The 21,281-nt window shown below is 40.4% G+C and overlaps 1 protein-coding gene across 3 annotated transcripts in view; it reads left to right on the top strand.

Moving 5' to 3' along the window:
- The window catches only part of SIAE (sialic acid acetylesterase), a 46,587-nt gene that overhangs the window by 2,391 nt on the left and 22,915 nt on the right, over positions 1 to 21,281 (top strand). For all 3 annotated transcript variants that reach the window (XR_006297303.1, XR_006297302.1, XM_043579691.1), the window contains exons 2-4: positions 1,406 to 1,567; positions 9,257 to 9,432; positions 19,891 to 20,029. Coding sequence is in view for 1 of the 3 variants with exons in the window: in XM_043579691.1 (XP_043435626.1) it covers positions 1,406 to 1,567; positions 9,257 to 9,432; positions 19,891 to 20,029 (477 nt within the window). In the remaining 2 variants the exon portion in view is untranslated. The remainder of the gene's footprint in view (positions 1 to 1,405; positions 1,568 to 9,256; positions 9,433 to 19,890; positions 20,030 to 21,281) is intronic.

Below are 21,281 nucleotides of genomic sequence, written 5' to 3'. Positions count from 1 at the left end.
CCACACGTGTGCCTCTCCCCTTCCCTCCAGCAGGCTGCCAACGTGCTTATGCAATTCTGGGATGTTAGAGTCTCTTCTTAGAGCATTTTGCTTGTGGTAGCTACGCGTCTCCAGCCCATTATCCAGCCTTCTGGATGATTGTTGGTTGTCATTTAGGTTTTATGATGGAACTAACTCATGAGAGAGTGCTGAGGATGTTTAGCGACTGGGCTGTTATTTGAAGCAAATAGGCCACCGAGTCTGTATGGGAGACCCTGTTAGCTTTGCTGCCCTGTTAAGTATAGCCTCAGGGGCCATCATCATTTGTAGCTTTCAGGGAAGAAACCTTGTTAGTTCTCATTCTCTTTCCTGCCTATCATTTTTGTTTAAAATGCTTAAAAAAAAAAATCTTAACTTTGTTAATTATTTTCTTCTAGGGATTTTAGTCTGTTTTGTTCAGACAAATTGGGACATAACTTAAGAAGATTTTTCCCCCCTTGTTAAGTTTTGATGAGGAACTCACTGAGATAATTTGGATAGATGCTTGTTATTAATAAAATACTTCAATATAGGCTGCATGTTAAAAATAGGAATGATCTCGTTAAAGTAAGTTCTTATTCAGTCTTGTTAGTGACTCTAGAATAGAATCTACAGTTTCAAGTGCTCTTCCTCTTGTTCTTTTTATATAACTTAGCTTGTGAAATGGGTAAAATTGAGACGAAAGACCTTTGTTCTGACATTTTGACCCTCTATTTCTCGCCGACCTTATTTTATCATCGTAATTTATTTGAATTTACCTTAGAAGGAAGCAGATGTCACAGATATTCATAAATGCTTATTTAAAATTTTTAGTGGGTTGTCAAAAAAAAACACAAAAGGGGAATTATTTGTAGGAGTCGACACTGGTGGGAAGGAAAGGGGGGGAAATAAAGAATGGGGGAGAGATTAGGGGAGGCTGTGTTGGAGAGAGGCAGGTTTCTTTATTCCCAGCAACAAGGAGTGGGCATGGTAATGGAAAGTAGGGGAAGGAAGTGGTTTATTTTTCTCATAAATACCATCTGTGGGGTGCATAAAAGGAGCATTTTAACAATTTGGAGGGAGAGCGCAGAGCGTCAGGGCCAAGCTTGAGAGCAAAGGATGATCAAGAGCTCTGAAGCGGAGGAGGCTTGTGGCACATTGGTTGCCATAGGCTCTTTGAGTTTTCCTTATTGGTCATCTTGTACTATGATGCATATTATTGGCAACTGCTCTTGTTATGTTGCTTACCTAATTAGGACGAGTAAGATCTAGTTTTAGAAGATTAAAGGGTCTGGGTATATTCAAATTGTCCTGTATAAAAGCTTTATGGTTTCTTGCTGTTTAACCAGATTCAATTGGTGATGAATCCCCCAATGATGCTTTTCTAAGTGTTGGTTAACATTTTTAGATGTCCGTTTTCGCTTTGCTTCATACATCAATAATTACATGGTGCTGCAGAAGGAGCCCGCAGGGGCAGTGATCTGGGGCTATGGCATATTCGGAGCCACAGTGACAGTGACTTTGTGCCAAGATAAAGAAACCATCATGGAGAAGGTGACGAGTGTGAAAGGTAAGGCTGCTCATCCTCTGTTCAGCTTTTGTCCTCTTCTGCCACCTGCTGGATAATCTGAAAAACGAACACTGGTGCTGGAACTCAGGTTGTCTCACCCATCCATTTAAGTTTGAGTATTTATCATGTATTAGGCACTGACGACACAAAGAAAATTAAGACAGAGTCAAAGTTCCTGCCCTCCAGGATCTCATGGCATAATGGGAATAGACACCAAGTCATAAAGTGCAGTGTGATAAATGCTATGATGAAGGTGTATATAGGCTGTTGTGGGATACAGAAGAGAAGCGTCTAACTCAGATTGGATGGTAAGAAACAATTTCCCCCGAAGGTGACATTTGAACTGAATTATACATAAAGGAGAGGCAGTATGGAGGAGTGCTTAAGAACCCAGGCTGTGGACTCACTGAGCTCAGGTTCTGATGCTATAACCTCAGGCATGTTATATAACATCTCTGTGTCATAATTTCCTTATTTGTAAAGTGGAGATAATAATGATATTTAGGGTAATTGTAAGGATTAAATGAATTATCACATGTAAACATGTGTGTTAGCTGCCATTCTTCTTCTTCTTCTTCTTCTTCTTCTTCTTCTTCTTCTTCTTCTAATATTTAGAGAGTCACTCAAATATTTATTGAGTGCCTATGTGCCATATATTGTGCTAGGTACTGGTAATACAGTGATTAGCAAGATGGATGTGGTCTATCTCCTAATGAAGCTGACAGATGAGGGAGGAGGCAGAAAAAGAATAAGCAGTTACAGGTAAGTTAGGTGCCTCAGTATGGAAGCACAGTGTGCTATGGGAGTGCTTAGGAGAGATAATTAACTTAGTCTAAGATTTATCTTGAAAAATGAGTAGGGCAAACCAGGTAGGGCAATAGCCTGGAGCCATGGAGGCATGAGGGAGCATGGGTCATTGGAGAAATGGCAAGCAGGTTGGTTTGTCTAAGCACCGGAGTCTGCGACTGGTGGCAGATGACAGGAGAGAAGGTTGGAAATGTAGGAAGGCTTGTTTGTCACTGCTAAGGACTGTATACTCTGTTGTGGACTATACAAATCGATGGATTTTAAGTGGCCAAATAATCAGATTTGTATTTTAAGAAGGTAACTCTGGCAGCACCATGGAGAGGAGAGTGGAGGTCAGTAAGAATAGAGGTGGTGGGAACCGTTAGCCTGTGATATTTAGGCAATAGATGACAAAGGCCTGACCCACCTGACCCATGGCACCACCCAAGGTAGTGGTTGTAAGGATATTCAAGAAGGTGAGAACTAGAAGCTTCTGTGAGCAGACAGGTCCTACAAAGAAGTCTTTGTCTAGAAGGGGTAGAGTTGTGTAAGTTGGCATGTGAAAGAGCATAGCTAGAAGTTAACTGCATATTGGAGGCCACAGTCACGGCTGGGTCTAGTGGAGACAGGATCAGATCTTGGTTAGAGGTAGTGATATAGCTATGAAATGTTGAAGGTGAGAGTCAGGTAACAAGGCTGCTTTGGGGAGCAGGGGTGTTCATGTGGGAGTTGGTAGTTTGAGCAGTGACTTGAAGATATATATGACAGGGAAACTTGTGGGAGTTTTATTGGGCCTTGGAAACAAGGGTTTCCTGATTAGTTTTGTCAATATCCAGTCCAGAGTGAACCAGACCCTGGTGCAGCCTCTTTATAATTCATTTCCATACAAAAAACATTTTTTTAAGTTTATTTATTTTGAGAGACAGAGAATACGCGCGCGCGCGCGCACACACACACACACACACACACACACACACACACACTTACTTGCATGTGAGTGGGGAAGGGGCAAAGGGAGAGGGAGAGAGAATCCTAAGCAGGATCCATACTGTGCGTGCAGAGCCCAACAGGGGGCTCAAATCCATGAACCGTGACATCATGCCCTGAGCTGAAATCAAGAGCTGGATGCTCAACCGACTGAGCCATATAGGTGCCCCAACAAACATTTAAAAATACTATGTGCCAGGCATAGATGCGAGGTGAGTGCTTCTAGTTCTTGGATTGTAAGACTGTTTAAGGTAAGAATGTTTTCGGGTGACACTAAGAGACTTGAAAGGGGAAGCTTAATCTGATTGAGAAGTTGTTCTCTGTTAGATTTAAATGCTACTGGTGACCTGTGGGATGTGCTGAAAATGAATTCAAGAGACAATTTTTGTGTTGTGTCTATCTTAGAAATTAACAGCATAGAGTATAAATACTGGTGATCACAGTTGATTTAGAAATCCAAAGAGCTGCTGTAGTTTAAAAATAAAAAATAGGGTTTCCTTGGCTAATAATTAACATTACCAATAAATATTTAGGAGACAGAGACTACATAGTACTATAGTGATAGATGCAAAAGAATATACGTATACTTTATATTTGTTAGGCTCTCTACATTTGCTTGGTAGGAGAGGAAAAATAAAATATTTATTTTTTTTAGATCCATAAACCTACTTATAGGGACATATTGTTGTGTTCTGTACATGAAGCAAAATGAATAAAGTGTTATTTGGAATAAAGGAGGTAGACATGTAGGAAATTTTATAGGGCAAAAAAAATGTTTCTCAAAGGAAACACTACAGGGTATATTGAAAGGTTGACTTCTCTTTAAATTTGATGAGGACTCTGGGATTTTCAGCTAGACTACCTCAGTTTGTCATTCTGTCTCTGTTAATATTTAACTTATTACCTATAATCAATCCCCTGGGCGCCCACAACAAAATGGAATTAACAGCATGAAGATTTTTGTCCAGCAGACTGACACTTAAGCTTTGGGATGGTTCAATTAAAACTTGAGGGATGATTGGGAATATGGGTCAGGTACTGGCCTAGTCAAACCATATCATCAAATATTGCATGATGAGTTTTTCAGACACAAGGAATAAAATTGGGGAGGGGAGGGGTATATCTTTTCACTTTGACATACATGGGGGATAAAATGAGAGTGTGTCTGGATTCATCATCATGACCTGAGGTAAGTAGGGATATTTACTTTAACTTAGAAAATTACAAAAAGCCTAAACCCCTTAGAAAAGTAAAAAGCTCCTGGTTGCAATGTTAGCATGCACACTAGTTTTCTGTGCTATACAATAAATTGCCACAAATTTAGGTGCTTAGAACAACACACTTTTATTATGGCACAGTTTCTATAGATCTGAAGCCTGGGCCATTGCTTAGCTGGGTTCTCTGTTCAGGGTCTCACAAGACCGAAATCAAGTGTTGGCTGGGCTGTGTTCTCATCTGGAGGCTTGACTAGGGAATGATCCACTACAAGCTCATGTAGGCTGCTGGCAGATTTCCTTCCTTATGCCTATAGAATTCATGGAAACATCTCTACTGCTTCAAATCTCTGACCTCTAGACCTTCTTCTGTTTTTTTTTTAATTTTTAAAAATCTTTTATTTATTTTTGAGAGAGAGAGACAGAGTGTGAGCAGGGGAGGAACAGAGAGAGAGAGGGAGACACAGAATTGGAAGCTGGCTCCAGGCTCTGAGCTGTCAGCACAGAGCCCGACACAGGGCTTGAGCTCACAAGCCCTGAGATCATGACCTGAGCTGAAGTCAAACGCTTAACCGACTGAGCCACCCAGGAGTTCCTAGACCTTCTTTTAAAGGGCTTACCTTATTAGGTCAGGCCCACCCAGGGTAATCTTCCTTTTTATTAACTTAGTGTCAACTGATTTGGAACTTAATTACATCTGCAAAACTCCTTTATCTTTTCCATATAATGTAACCCAAATCACAAGAATGACATCTCCTCTCCCATGCCATTTTCTGATGGTTGGAAGCAAATCACAGATTCTGCCTGAATTTGAGGGGAGGGGATTTTGTACGGGTGTGACTTATGGGGGGGGGTCACCTTAGGGTGTTATATGCCATAGCATGCTATACTTTAAATAATTTGCATAAATAGTTTTATTGATGGAAAAATGTTCAAGCTCTTTTTTTTGCTTTTTATATTCATATTTGGTGGTGGTGATGAGCTTTATACAGAATAAATGAAGGTTGCAAAGGGGCAGTTTGGGCAGTAAGACCTTCTTTACCTCCAAGTCACTTCTCTAGATCACTAAACTGATTTGCAGCTGGTGAAGTGCCAGGGTTTTGTGGGAGAAGAACTTCTTCCAATTCTAGGCTTTTCCTCTTGAGGAGGGAAAGGTCATGGATAATTTCCTTTTTTCTCTTCTTGGCATCTGAGATTTGGCACAATAATCTGAAAAATAATTAACATCTGATGTGAATAGCAAAGAGAAAAAAGCATGAACGCACCTTATGACTAATCGTGTCTTTAGACAAATTCTTTTAATTTTTTTCCCTTTGATTATTTGTTCTTCTGATTTTGAGGTGGCAGGTGGTCAGGGAGATGGAGAGAAGAAAATGAAGAGAGTTCTTTACTTCAGTTGTTGGCTGGAACATGAAGAGAAGAGGGACAGGAAGAAATAGGCCCCCAGATATGCTAACCATTGGACACAGAAACACAAAGCCTGATTAGTAGTTTGCATGGCTTTCTTGGTGGTATAACTCAGGACTGAGGTTTACTCTCTGCTGTTCGCTGAATGCCTCGCACGCAGTAAGCACTCAAAGTAACCATGTAATAAAGGAAGGACATGAATCTTCCTACATGGGAGATGAAAGAATGCGAGGAAGCAGAGATTTGAATGCAACAAACACGAGAATTTACAGAAATCCAGGCCTGGATTGGTAAGCAAGGTCACAAGATTCGCATGTGATTAAGGTCCAGAAGAAGGAACCAGAACAGCTGTTGCTCAGAAAGTCCATCAGGATGAGCAGAAATTCAGCTGGATGGTGAACTTCCAACTCTTCGTAGTTGGTGACTCAGTTTTATTATTTGGATTCAACCTAGTGGACTTGGTGGGGGGGTGGTCAACAAAGTTTCTAAAGACTGTAACTGGATTTCATCATCCTGTGGTGAGCTCCACTTTAACCAGCCAGTCCTCAACTCAATGGCCAAGGACTAACCACTTCTCTTGTGAAATGTGGTGATTTCTACTTTTGTAATCCCATCCTTGCCTTTGGTCTAAGAACCAGCCTTCACAGAGCTTGCTCTCCTTTGTGTATACTTACATGGGAGTCAATCCTCAGTGTCTTAACCAAATTGTTTCTAGGTTGGTTTAACCATTAGTAAGCTCTCTGCAGTGGACCTGGTTTCCCCTGCATTCCCTGGCAGGTAACTTCACTTAACCCTCATTATTGTGTCAGTTTTATCAAGTGGGAGAGGAAAACAGCTTGAATCAAAAAGAGCTCAAGTATTAGACAAGAAGGAAGTTCTCTAAGGTCTTTGAGGGAGTTGAGAGTTTTCCTCAAGAGGGCAGTTCTTGGTGTGGATCCCTAGTTCTCTTCAGACTATTTAGGTACTAGAGGGAGCTCATTCTCTGGCTCTAGTAGGATGGCATTGCTATCTTTTGCCCAAACATCTCCCCCCTCCCTATTTGTCCTTCAGTTGTTGGGCAGTGAAACTTTTCAGAAACTCTGGTGAAGGTAACTTTCTTCACCGGCCATATTGCGTGGATTGAGGCTAAGTGTAAATATCTAATTAACAGTGACTAGAAATAGATTGCACAGTAGTAGAAAGCTAAAGAAATTCTGCCCTAGGTTTTTTGACCTCCTCATCATAAATGAGTAATGTTTGTGGCAGAAGGACAGAGACTTAGTAAGATATGTGAGTGCAAGAAGCCTGGAAAGACCTTGGCAAGACTGTAGTGGGGACAGATTGGAGTGTCTGCCTGTTCAGAAGCGTGAGCCATATGGAGCACATCACACCTGTGCGACACAATCTGTACTAGCTGCCCACTGTTTCCAAAACAGTGATTTTTCTGCTTTAGGTGAATTATACATTTAATATGTTGATGTCTGGCTATTGGTGGTATAAAAACAATAGTGAGCATTTGGTCCTGAGCTTACTTGACCTCTAAGGGATGGGAGTAGCAGTCTCAGTGGGTTGTACTTTCGAGAGGGGCAAGCATGCACCCTTTCGCTGATGCCTTCAGGCTTTTGGACATTTTCCCCAAGACTCTGAACAATATGTGTGGTTTGAGCTTTTCCTAATCTCCTGTCATGCATCCAGACTTCTCATGCTTCCTCTTAGCTTTTGCTGATTGGGAAGAACTTAGCGTAGCATCTAGCACTTAGTAGGCACTTGGATACTTTTTTTATAATTATAATTTTTGCTGGCTGCTATAACTTTAGGGTGCTCCATTTCCACTTCTCACTATTCTTTCCCTCTGAATTAACATTAATCTGATGGGCACAAATTAGAAATTATTTTGTAGCCTTTGGCATGATGCCAAGAATATTTATTTTAAAATGATCATTTCTCTATTTTCTCTATTCTCTTCTCACTCTCCTTTTTTCAACTTTGTTCATGTTGTTTGGTTCTCCCAGGCATCATTTTGCCATTTTGAAGATATTTTCCCTAAGTTTCTGAATATGATGTTGGCAGTGGTGGTGGTATGAGTGGGTGAGAGGTAGGAAGGTGGTAGGGGGGTGGTTCCTAAGGAATGTGCTATGAATTTCTGAAACAGGGTCTTGGATAGCTTTTCATCTTCCTAATTGAGTCCGAAAACCTTAAGTCTGGTAAGTAACTCTGTGAAAATAATTAATTGGGCATGTCTAAATATCTTCTTCACAGAGAGATCAATTTGCGATTAATCTTAAATTGGTACTATGTATGCTCCTACTCCTTTGTCCTGTGTCAGTTTCTCTGTTCACCTTAAGGGAAGTTCCAGATTGTAAATTATTTTCTCTAATCTGTGTTCACATTTGATTAGATAATTACAAATTAATTTGGGGCACTGCATAAATCTATTAGATCATGATTATATTAATACTGACATTTGGATAGTATAATATGAATTTCTATTTTATGGTTTTTTTTAATTAAGTTTTTTTTTTTTCGTGTTTATTTATTTTGGAGAGAGACAGAGACAGAATGCGAGTGGGTTAGGGGCAGAGAGAGAGAGGGTGACACAGAATCCAAAGCAGGTTCCAGGCTTCAAGCTGTCAGCACAGAATCCGACGTGGGGCTTGAACTCAGAGCTGTGAGAGCATGACCTGAGCTGAAGTCGGACGCTCAACCGACTGAACCACCCAGGAGCCCCTATTTTATGTTTGTTTTTTTAAAATTAAACTCCCTTGGATTTTAATCTCAGTATATTTTTGTGTGTTCTCATTTAGGATTATAACTGGGTGATTAATTTTTCCTGTAAATGCTTCAGTTACAAGGAAGGAGGGATTGGTACAGATTAAGGATAGAAATGCTACTGCTTTTGTTATTTCTTTTGCTTGTCTGAAATTTGGCTAATTTTCATATCTTTTTAAAGTTTGTTTTGAGAGAGCGGGAGAGTGAGGGTGAGAGGGAGAGAGCAAGCGAGCGAGAGAGAGAGAAAAGTGTAGGGGCAGAGAGAGAGGGAGAGAGAAGAGAGAATCCCAAGCAGGCTCCACACTGTCAGTGCAGAGCCCGACATGGGGCTTGATCTCACGAACTGTGAGATCATGACCTGAGCTGAGATCAGGAGTCAGCCGGTTAACCAACTGAGCCCCCCAGGTGCCCTAATTTTCATATCTTTGAATTCAGTTAATCACAGTGGTTGGGAATAGCCACAAATGAATATGATGCATTACAGGATTGTGCTTTAATTTTGTTTTAATTGATTGATTAATTCCTTGGAGTCTTTTTATGATTTCAGCACATTCTAACAGCTGGATGGTGGTACTGGATCCTATGAAGCCTGGTGGACCTTATGAGGTGATGGCACAACAGACTTTTGGGAGAACAAACTTCACCCTGAGAGTTCATGATGTCTTATTTGGAGATGTCTGGCTTTGCAGTGGGCAGAGTAACATGCAGATGACGGTTTCACAGGTAATTTACAGAGTCTCAGTGTTAATAAATAATGATGATGAAGAAGAAGAAATAGAAGGTAGAGGAAGGGGACAAGTAGAAGGAGGTAGGAACCTTTTTCTGCCACGTGCCAAGATCTGTTCTCAGTGTTTGCCATGTGTTAGTTAATTCGATTTAACAACTTTATGAGGTAAGTATGGTTATTCATCTCACAGATGAGGAAACTGGCCCACTGAGGTTAAATTACCAGCTTAAGGTCACACAGTTAATAGTGCAGCCAGAATAGGAGCAGGTAATGCGACTCCAGAGCCTGCTTTCTTAATCACAGCTAGTGCTCTGTACGTGTGCAGGGCACCATTTCCTGGCCTTCCTGAGCTAAGGGTGGGAGCTAGAGTATCTGATGGCAAGGAAGATTTCATATCAAATTGAAGACAAAGTAGATTTCTCTTCTTTTTGATTGGTTTTGATGAGCTTCTGGAGAGAGCCTGGGAAATCAAAACAATTAGAATTTGTTTCAAGCTGTGCGTCTAATATAATATATGTCTTTTGTTGTCATGGAGATTTAAAAAATCGAGACTGAATGTTGGCTTTGCCTTTTACCAGTTACATGACTTGGAGAAAATCACTTCGTATTTCTGAGACTTTGTTTTCAAAACCTGCTTTTTAGGAGCACCTGGGTGGCTCAGTTGGTTGAGCATCTGACTCTTGATTTAGGCTCAGGTCATGATCCCAGGTCATGGGATCAAGCCCCGTGTTGGGCTCTGTGCTGAGCATGGATCCTGCTTACGATTCTCTCTCCTTCTTCTGCCCCTCTCCTCTGCACCTGTGTGCTCTCTCTCAACCACCCCCCCCCCAAACCCTGCTTTAAAAAAATTGTGGTTAAAATGAGTTTTTGTTTATTATATTTGATAAATGAATTTTATTTATCATATTTATCATTTTAACCATTGGTAATTGTACAACTTAGTGGCATTGAATTTGTTCACAACCCTCTGTGTACCTGTCAGCACTATCTGTACTCAAAAAATTTTCATCATCCCCAGCATCCCTCTGTACCCATTAAACAATAACCGCCCCCCTCTTTTTGCCTTCTTCCAGCCCCTGGTAACCTCTATTCTGCTTTCTCTCTATGAATTTGCCTATTCTAGGTACCTCAGTTTTCAGTATACAAGTCTCTTCCATCCTTAGCTAGATTTAGTCCTAAATATTTAATTCTTTTAAATGCTATTGAAAATGGAATCATACAGTCTTTGTCCTGTGTCTGACTTATTTTACTAAGCATAATGTTTTCAAGGTCTATCCATGTTGTAGCTTATATCAAAATTTTGCCCCTTTTTATGGCTGAATTTTATTCCATTGTGTATGCCACATATTGTTTATCCATTCTTCTGTTGAGGGACACTTGGGCGGTTTCTGTCTTTTGGCTATTATGAATGCATACAGATACCTGTTCAAGCCCCTGCTTTCAATTCTTTTGGATATATACCTTTGAGTGCAATTGCTGGATCATCTATTAGTTTTGTGTTTAACTTCTGGGAAACCACCAAAACATTTATACAGTGGCCATACTGTTTTACATTCCTACCAGCAATCTGCAAAGGTTCAATTACTCTAATGTGTTATTTTCTGTTTTTTTTTAATTAATTTTTTTTATTATAGCCTTGCTAATACATAGGAAGTGGTATCTCATTGTGTTTAAATTTTTTTTTAGCTTTGTATTTAAATTTTAGCTAAAAAAAAAAAGTTGGGGCGCCTGGGTGGCTCAGTTGTGAGTTCGAGCCCCACGTCAGGCTCTGTGCTGACAGCTCAGAGGCTGGAGCCTGCTTTGGATTCTGTCTCCTTCTCTTTCTGCCCCTCCCCACGTGTGCTCTGTTTCTCTGTCTCTCAAAAATAAATAACTGTAAAAAAATAAAAAAAAATTAATTTCAGCTAACATGCAGTGCAATATTGGTTTCATGAGTAAAATTTAGTGATTCAGCACTTACATGATACCATCCAGTGCTCATCACAACAAGTGCCCTCTTTAATACCCATAATCTGTCTAGCCCATTCCCCACCCACCTCCCTCCATCAACCTTCAGTTTGTTGTCTATCCTTAAGAGTCTCTTATGGTTTGTTTCCTTCTCTCCTCTTCCTCCTCCCTTCTCGTATGTTTATCTGTTTTGTTTCTTTTTTTTTTTTAAATTTTTTTTTTTTCAACGTTTATTTATTTTTGGGACAGAGAGAGACAGAGCATGAACAGGGGAGGGGCAGAGAGAGAGGGAGACACAGAATCAGAAGCAGGCTCCAGGCTCTGAGCCATCAGCCCAGAGCCTGACGCGGGGCTCAAACTCACGGACCGCGAGATCGTGACCTGGCTGAAGTCGGACGCTTAACCGACTGCGCCACCCAGGCGCCCCCTGTTTTGTTTCTTAAATTCCACATATGAGTGAAGTCCTGTTATTTGTCTTTCTCTGATTGACTTATTTCACTTAGTATAATACATTCTAGCTCCCTCCATGTCATTGCAAATGGCAAGATTTCATTCTTTTTGATGGCTGAGTAATATTACATTGTATGTATGTATATATATATGTGTTTGTATATATACCACATTTTCTTTATCCATTCATCAGTCAATGGACATTTGGGCTCTCTCCATAGTTTGGCTATTGTCAGTAATGCGGCTGTAAACATTAGGGATATGTAGCCCTTCAAATCTGTATTTTTGTATCCTTGGAGTAAATACCTAGTAGTGCAATTGCTGCTGGATTGTAGGATAGTCCCAATTTTAGTTTTTTGAGGATCATCGTAGTTTTGATTTGCATTTCCCTAATGACTGATGATATTGGTCATTTGTATATCTTCTTTGGAAAAATGTCTAAGTTCTTTGCCTATTTTTGAATTGAGTTGTTTGTTGTTGAATTGTAGGAATTATTTGTATGTTCTAGATATTAACCACTTTTCATATGTATGATTTGCAAATATTTTCCCCATTCTGTAGGTTGTCATTTCACTTTCTTGAGAGTGTCCTTTGATACATAAAAGTTCTTAATTTCAGCAAAGTCTAGTTTATTTATTTTTTTGTTTTCTATGCTTTTGATGTCACATACATGAAATTGTTGCCAAATCCAGTGTTAAGAAGGGTCCCCCCCCCCATGTTGTCTTCTAAGAATTTTATACTCTTATGTGTTTGATCCTTTTTGACTCAATTTTTATATATAGTGTAAGTTGAAGATCTAACTTCATTCTTTTGCAAGTGGATATGCAGTTCTTGCAGCAGCATTTGTTGAAGACTGTCCTTTCCATATTGAACTCTTGGAACTCCAATTGACCATATATGTGAGGGTTTATTTCTGGGCTTACTATTTTATTCCATTGGTCTATATGTGTCTCCTTATGCCAGTACCATACTGTTTTGATTACTGTAGCTTTGTAGTAAGTTTCAAAGTTGGGAAGTATGAGTCTTCCAACTTTATTCTTCTTTTTCAAGATTGTTTTGGCTATTCATGGCTATTCATATGGAATTGTCTTGCAATTCCATATGAATGTGAGGATATGCTTTTCCATTTCTGCAAGAAAGGCTTTTGGAATTTTGATAGATATTGTGATGAATCTGTAGATTGCTTTGGGTGATGTTGACATTTTAATGATTTTAAGCCTTCCTGCTATGAAGGGATGTTTTTCCATTAATTTAGATCTTTAATTTTTTTCAGCAATGTTTTGCAGTTTTCAGTATACAAGTCTCTTACCTCCTTTGCTAGATTTATTCCTCAGTATTTAATTCCTTTAGATGCTATTGTACATGAAATTTCTTTCTTAATTGCCTCTTAAGATTGTTCATTGCTGGTGTATAGAAACAAATGATATTTGCATGTTGGTCTTGTACCCTGACACTTTGCTGAATTTGTTTATTAGTTCTGGTAGCTTTCTTGTGAATTTTTTTGGGTTTTCTAATATAGGAGCATATCATCTATGGATAGAGATAGTTTTACCTCTTTGGATGCCTTTTCTTTCTTTCTTTTTTTTTTTTTTTTTGTCTAATAACTCTGGCTAGAGCTTCCTGTACAATGTTGAATAGTAGTGGTGAAAACAGACATCCTTCTCTTGTCCTGGTTTTAGTAGGAAAACTCTCACTCTTTCACCACTGAGTGTGATGTTACTTGTGGGTTTTTCATAAATGCCTTTTATCATGTTGAGGAATGATCCCTCTATTCCTAGTTGTCTGAGAGTTTTTACCATGAAAGTATGTTGCATTTTGTTAAACTAAGTCTGAGACTTAGTTTTCACGACTATACTGCAGTAGTGATTGTATCTGACCTAATTTACTGAGCCATTAAAAAGATTAAATTATTTTGTTTGTTTCTAAAAGGTCTTTATAAATTGAAAATAGCTGTCAAAATATAAGGTATTGCTATTTTTTCAAATTTTTTATTATAAAAAGTTTTAAGCACACAAAAAAGTTAAGAGACTTGCAAACACCTATATACCCACCACCTAGATTCACAGTTGGTAATATTTTGCCTTATGTGGTTTATCTGTTTGTGTGTGTGTGTGAATTATCTCAATGTAAGCTGTATATCTTGATATTTCAGTTAGGTGCCATATGTCAAATTGATACATATTCATGTATAAAATTAATATGTTGATTTATATGTACATATATGTATACATAATAGAAAATATGCCAGGTCTCAAAATTTAAGAACAGTTCATCTTCAAAGGCTGTGATGTATATATAAATATAAACATATATTTGTATATTTTTTTTTACACAGAAAGAACATATATGTATATATACATATTTTTTTTAACAGAAAGAAGGCCAGTGATGATTTTTTTTTTTTGCTCAACTTTTTCATAGCCTAGGATTTCTTTTGTTAGCATCAATTCATTTTTCTCTGTTTCACTCACAGCCTTTGAAGACGTTCTTAAATTTTGAGACCTAGCATATTTTCTCCTTTATGATAACTGTATAGAGGCTTCACTAGGCTCTATTTACTCTGCTAGAATTGTTGGGAGGAAAGGCACTACACAGGCTCCCAAGTAGGGATGGGACACACAGGGTGCATGGAGTCATGTGGGATGGAACCAGGGAATACTGACTTGCCATCTGTTGGTCAGTGACGAAATTCACTTTGAAGGGTTCTGGTGTTCGTTGCTCTTAGAGAATAGGGCTGCCCTGACAGACTATGAGTGAGGTCTCTTAAGTAAAGCTGGGTAAAAAGGACACTGAAGGGGCGCCTGGGTTGCTTGGTCGGTTATGCGTCCGACTTCAGCCCAGGTCATGATTTCACGGTCTGTGAGTTCGAGCCCTGCGTCGGGCTCTGTGCTGACAGCTCAGAGCCTGGAGCCTGTTTCAGATTCTGTGTCTCCCTCTCTCTCTGCCCCTCCCCTGATCATGCTCTGTCTCTGTCTCAAAAATAAATAAAAGTTAAAAAAAAAATTAAAAAAAAAAAAGGACACTGAAAAAGTTGCCAAGGGAAGGAAAGTTCTTAGTAGTTTGGTATTCTAGCAAGGCAGCAGAGGTAGAACAAAAGCCTTGGTGCTGTATGTCTCTGGCATTCAGATTTATTTTCAAGATCAGCTCTACTTTCTAATTAGACACAAAAACTGTCTAGAATGAAGAGGGTGGATTTCTGGATAGGGTGTGATGGTGTTAGAGCTTTGGGCCTCAGAATTGTCCCCTCTTCGTTTGTTTAGTGGAAGCTGTCTGATTTAAAAAGGAAAGTAAGGGAGATCATTGTTATTTCTTTTAAATTAAAATCAGGGTTGGACAACATATTAGCAAGTTCACAGACATAATTGAAACTATATTAGCTTGAAATATTGCTGACAGAAGGGTAAAGGTTTTTTATGCAGTATCAGAACTTCAGAGAAAGTAATCTGAGTTAAGTTCTTTGGCACATTTGAAACTGGGATTGATTTTCTTTCCTTGTCTGTATGTTCTGATTTTGCTATAATGAGCATGAACTAACTATAATTTTTAAAAGAAAGTTATAAAAACAAGAAACTGATATGCACTTGCCTAATCCCTTAAAGATTTATCGAAGGCTCAGTTTTCAATGAAGAGTCCCATTAAATAAACAAGAATCTTAGGAATAAATGGTTTTGTTTGCATTATGAGTTGGCACAAATATGTTCTGCGTACTTTGATTTGTTTCCTTTAATAAGTTAAGAACTTGAAAAGATTATTGTCTTCCTAGCTCTTCCCCTGAAACTTAGTTTCTCCTCAAGTTGATATTTATTTTCTTGCCTTTCTTTCATTATGCTTCTCCAGTTTTGAGGAATACTTAAATTTGAGGTTTAAAAATCTCTATGACTCATTTTTGAAAAAAATTTTATTTATTTTATTTCATTTTTTAAAAATGTTTATTTATTTTTGAGAGAAGAGAGAGCACATGAGCAGGGGAGGGGAAGCGAGAGAGGGAGACAGAGGATCCGAAGCAGGCTCTGTGCTGACAGCAGACAGCTCGATGCGAGGCTCGAACTCACGAACTGCCAAGATCGTAACCTAAGCTGAAGTCAGAAGCTTAACCGACTGAGCCCCCAGACACCCCAATTCATTTATTTTTTTTTAAATATGTAAAATTGAGTCCTTTCACATACTTTGTGGTTTATTTTGCTTTTATTGCTTCTACCCCGGATTGCTTTTTTCTTTTTTTCTTTTTCTTTTGTGAACTAATTACTAAATAATGCTACTAAAAAGATCCTACTCTGGACATACCTACTCCATTTTTGTATTAGTTTTCTAATTCAGAATCTAAATTCTTGCATTTATGTCTTCACAACCAGTATCTTATTTACTCTTGCTTCCTGCCCTACTTAAATATGTGGGAACTTTTGAATTTAAATGTTTATCGAACTGAACTTTAACCGGGCTCCCTTTCAGCCCAAGTGGCTGGAAGCAAAACTGAAGTTTTATATCTTGAGAGAAAGCATGGTTTTGTTTAGAAGTGGGATTGCTGTTAACTCACTAAGGAAAACAGTCCTTTCTTGAATGCTTTGATTATAGTTCCCTGTTTGCACAGAAAGGCATGGACCAGATGTATTTGTATCTATACAGTCAGGTTCTCAATAGCAGGCTGTGCCAGGGGATCTCATCTCATTTTCTGTCAAGCTAAATCAGATTTTGATTGTTAAGAGTAAACACATTCTTTCTGCCTAGAATTTACTCTTCAGCATCTTCTGCATTAGATTAAGGCTATAAGCTCTGAGATACAGGGAGATAGAAAAAGAATTCCATCCGACACAGCCACATGTTAATTTTTTATTTTTTTGTTTTAAATCATGCGCTTAGTTTGCAAGACAGCATTTTAGGTGCTGATGGTGTCAAAAGCCAAGTTTTCTAGTCTCTTAACATTCTATAGAACTTTATTTTTTGATCGAAAGCATGCTTTATATGATTCTTCCTTTATTCCTTTTGCTCCTTTTTCCTCTAAAGACGCCCAACACAGACATGCACGCACACACACATGTACACATGTACATGTACATATGCACACACATGTACCCAGACACGGTATCTGTCTCTTCTCTTTGCCCTCCTCCGTGTGACTTTTCTGAGGAGGTAAGATTTCTACTATAACCTACCACTCTTCACATTCAAATGAAGGAAATGGCAGATTGTATGCCCATCTTGTTGTTAGGGTAAAGTGGAATTTTAAGATTGAGTGTTATTTATAACACTGAGTGAGATGTGTATAAATGGAGAAAAGTCTAAATGTTCATCTGTCGCCTCCTAACTCAGGGTAGGTCTTAAGACTTGGATATTTCTAGTTAGGCTCAGAAGAAGATGGCCAGTGTTAGACAAGGAAGCCCAGTTTTCAATATCTTGGCAATCCTGACATTGTTCCTTTACAAGTAGAGAAGTCAAAATCCAGAAGCAAAGGGCTCATACTGTATTACAATAAAAGATTCATGGGAGGTATGGTGGCTGGCTTATTTATAGTTATTGCCTCAACTTTAAAGCTGCTATATTCTACTGTCGTAGAAGGGACTCTAACTTAGAAAACCTAAATTCTTTATTAAGTGAAGCTCCCCTGTGTTCTTTGGTATGGATTCCCCGCGCGTGCGCACAGCCTCACATACTCTCACACAAGGGCCCTGCTCCCTCACGCAGACCCCATGCCAAGATTCTCTGAGGAAATAGATTCTTGACGTTTCTTCATTAATTCAAGAATGTGGCATAAAGGTTACAAAATGAACACAGGCGAGCAGCTGCTTTGATGGTGAACGGCCTGTCCCCAGGGAGGCAGTGGTACACTCTTTCCACCGCAGCAGCCTTAATGACTTCAAATACCTTGGTATTCATTTACATCCTCATTTAAATACTTGGTAGGAAAATAATTACACTGAGGTGTTTGATGAGATGAAATTTGATCTCAGCAGATGGAGTAAGGCTTCCCCTTTCATCAGCGGGGGAAACCAAGTGTCATTTAAATGAAAATCTTCCTGAAATCTCTTTATTCCTAAATTTGCTGCCCATATCCCCGAGGAAATGCTTCCATCAAGAAGGCTTGGTGAGATTGGGAAAGGATACCAATTTCAGAAGTAATTGCCATCAGGTACAGCAAGAATTTCCCCCCACCCCCAAGCGTTTTTTTAAACGCTTGCTGTGGCTTTCAGGTTTTGGCTTGAGATAATACACAAATGTGAATTTGAAAATGCAAGTTTTTCCCGGCCGGTGTTTTGGATCCAGATCTGTGTGCTGGTGACACGGGAGAGTGCCAAACACCGCAACCCTGTCGGCCTTGAATAGTCCACCGCGCTAGCAACGGGCCTATGAGACAAGTAGCGTGTTCACCCGTACCCGCCTCCCCAAGCTGGCATCTCACTGCGATGCGGCACTTGAGTTCCCAGGCAGTGCGGAAGCTAGTGTGGGAGGAGAGAAGGAAAGCAGTTTCATCCACGGTTTCCATGGAAGCAGCATACCATCCTTAGTGCTCAGAGAGGAGCTGGTTTCAAGGGAGGTGACTTTTTACAGGTACTTGCTGCCGAAAAATAATTTTCCTGCCAGAATAGACTGTGAGTGCTTTAGCCTGTTTTCACTCTTGACTGTTTATTTTACATTTCGCTTGCCGGGCAAGATTTTGCACAAACGTGTCTGGATTTCCTATGGAATTTTCCCGAGAACGTATGTAGTCTCTGTCCTGATAGCGTGAAGACCAGCGACCCCCACCGGCTAGAGCTGCTGTTACCCAGGGGGCACTTCAAGGCTGTGGCTCCCGTAGTGATCCGAGAGACATTTCACTTGCATCTGGCCGTCTTATTGGCCACAGCAGGCTCAGTGGCAAGTCAAAAGGCGATTCAAGGGGGCAGTCTATTTCATTGAAATGCCCTGTGGGGGCACTCTGGCTGCTCCACGGTTTCTCTTACACTGTGGACTGGAGGGCCAGCTGTATTCTGTGTGGTGGGTGGGAGGAAAGGGGAGCCAGCTGCACACTCGGTGGCTAGCGGCCAATGGAAAGTATCCCAGCCTCCTGCGCTCTCGCTGTGGCAGTCCCGTCAGCTGGAGCTCTTGTTCCCTGAGGCCAATGATAACTGGGCTTCCCGATGCGCCTGTTAGCCCTTTGTTTTGGGAAAACCAGACTAGTCCAGGGTGGGGTGGGGGGATAGAGAAGACAAGAAAAGGCACCCAAATTACAAGACAAATCAATACATTTACAATCTATATTCTTTGTAAAAGAAAAGAAAAGCGTAACTCAAAAATCAGGATGGAAGGAACTGGCACTTTTGTATAAGCTCACAGAGGAATGACTAACAAAGAAACTACTCAGTATAATGCATTCTCGTCCAGAAAAGCTCCAAGCCATTCCTGTCATACTCTTGGCAACTGGTGGGGTTTTGTGAAGGGATCTGGGAAGAAGTGGGGTCTTTGGGTGGACGCTTTTCTTTGTCTGCAGCCATGCTGAACATCACCTTTTAGACTGCCCTGTCTTCTGTGCCTTTCTTGAGTGATTGGGCAGGATGAGATGAGAATCTAAACATTTGAGATATTTCAGTATGTCTTAGTACTTCGAACAATCATCTCTCAGGTGTGTTCCTTTTGAAGACACCTCTCTTCTGTGTTATGGATTACACACACCTACCTCCCCCTGGCCTTTTGAGCTCCATTTTGGAGAGACGTGAATGCTATGGTTTTGTGTTATCAGTTACTTTTTCTGACTAGAAGCATTTTAGTTTCAAGATACTACAGTGGGTCTAGTTGACAGTTGATCTTTAGCCTAAACCTCATCCAATTCAGACTTGCTCCTTGAGATCTCAAATTTCAGGGTATTCCTACCTTCTTTGGGAACAGGATTCACCATGGTCTGTGTTTGTCAAGGTGTATCAAGGTGATTCAGAGCAGCCCATCACTGGTTTGGGTTATTTATTTGATCTTGGTTTATGAAGGCTCAGAAGAGCTCAGAGGTTGGGTAGTGTTTACTAAGAGGTGGTAGGCTAGTTGGCCGCCCACTAGGTTGATGTAAGAAATGACATTTCTGTCTGTTTTCCTAGATATTCAATGCGACAAGAGAGCTGTCTAACACTGCGGCCTATCAGTCTGTCCGCATCTTCTCTGTGTCGCTCACTGAGGCAGAGCAGGAACTGGAGGACCTGGCCAAGGTTGACTTGCAGTGGTCTAAGCCCACCTCAGGTGAGTGACCGTGGAACGTGTGCTGTCTCTTGTGTACTGGGTCAGTGCCCTAGGAGGACTCTGGAACCCTGAATTTGGTTCTGATCTATTTATTAGGATTCAGCCACCCTTATACTCATTTCTCGTTGACTCTCCACCTGAGTTCTGGGGGTAGCCACTTCATGCATTTCTTCCCCAGATTCCCCCTGCTATGAGCAGATGACACTTCCTTCAGCTTCACTGAACAGACTGAGGCCACTCACATGAGCTCTGCCAGCATCTCTCAACACTGCCTCAATGCTCTTCTCTTTTTCTCTTCCTTCCTTTGTTTCTGTGTCTGAACACAGCTGAGTGCTGTCCTTTCAGGGCTACCTGTGATGTGGGTGCTTCCCCTTCCAGGGCCTTCTACCCCTCGAGCTCTGGTCTTTCACCCCCATGTCCATTCAGCACAAAATCTTCGTTTCCCACCTGTTCTGTGTCAGGCTTTGTGCTGGGCCCCAAGGACACAGCAGTGAGCAGGACAGACACAGGCTCTGCTCTCAGATTCTGCCTTTCTTTTCCTCTAAGCAGACAAAACAAAACAAAACAAAACACACACACAAACATGACAACCCCCCTTCTCATGGTGTCTCACCACTCTGCTTTGCTCTGTTAAACTTTTCTAGAGTATTTTCTGTCCTCATTCTTTTCACTGCCTTTTCTATGTTCACTCTTGGTAATTTGTCTTCTCCTTCCACCTCAACAACTTGTTCACCTCAAGGCTGCTGCTGTTCTTCCATTTATACACTCTGGAACACTCTGGCCCTTGACCCTGCTGAAGGACACCTGTTCTCATGGAGCTTGTATTCCAGTGCGGAGGAATACAGGAAATGCTTAATACAACTAGTAAATTCTATACAAAGTGTCTGGTCCTCAGTATGACACTATCTGCATTCTCCCTATGAGAACTCAGGAACTGAAGAGATTTGGGTAAATTTTTGGATAAATCTCTTGGTCTATGAACTCTCCTTACATGGTATCCCAAACTCGGGAATCAGTTAGGTTTGGATAATATATTTTACCTTCCTGTTATCCCCCTTTTACTCTCTGAACTCTGAGACCGTATACATTTTTGGGGATCAAGGGATAGGGTGGATGGGGGTGTAAGCTAATGAGACAGAACTATATAAATAAAATACATCAGGGGAGGGGGTGCGGTAGGACTCTTGGGGGCTGGGATGGGGTCGTGGTTTCTCGTTGAGGGTGGCCATGGGGGTCTCAGTTGAGAAAGGCG

The sequence above is a fragment of the Prionailurus bengalensis genome, chromosome D1 (genome assembly GCF_016509475.1).
Source record: "Prionailurus bengalensis isolate Pbe53 chromosome D1, Fcat_Pben_1.1_paternal_pri, whole genome shotgun sequence".
Lineage (NCBI taxonomy): Eukaryota > Metazoa > Chordata > Mammalia > Carnivora > Felidae > Prionailurus > Prionailurus bengalensis.
This window is presented reverse-complemented; position numbering and strand designations above follow the sequence as displayed.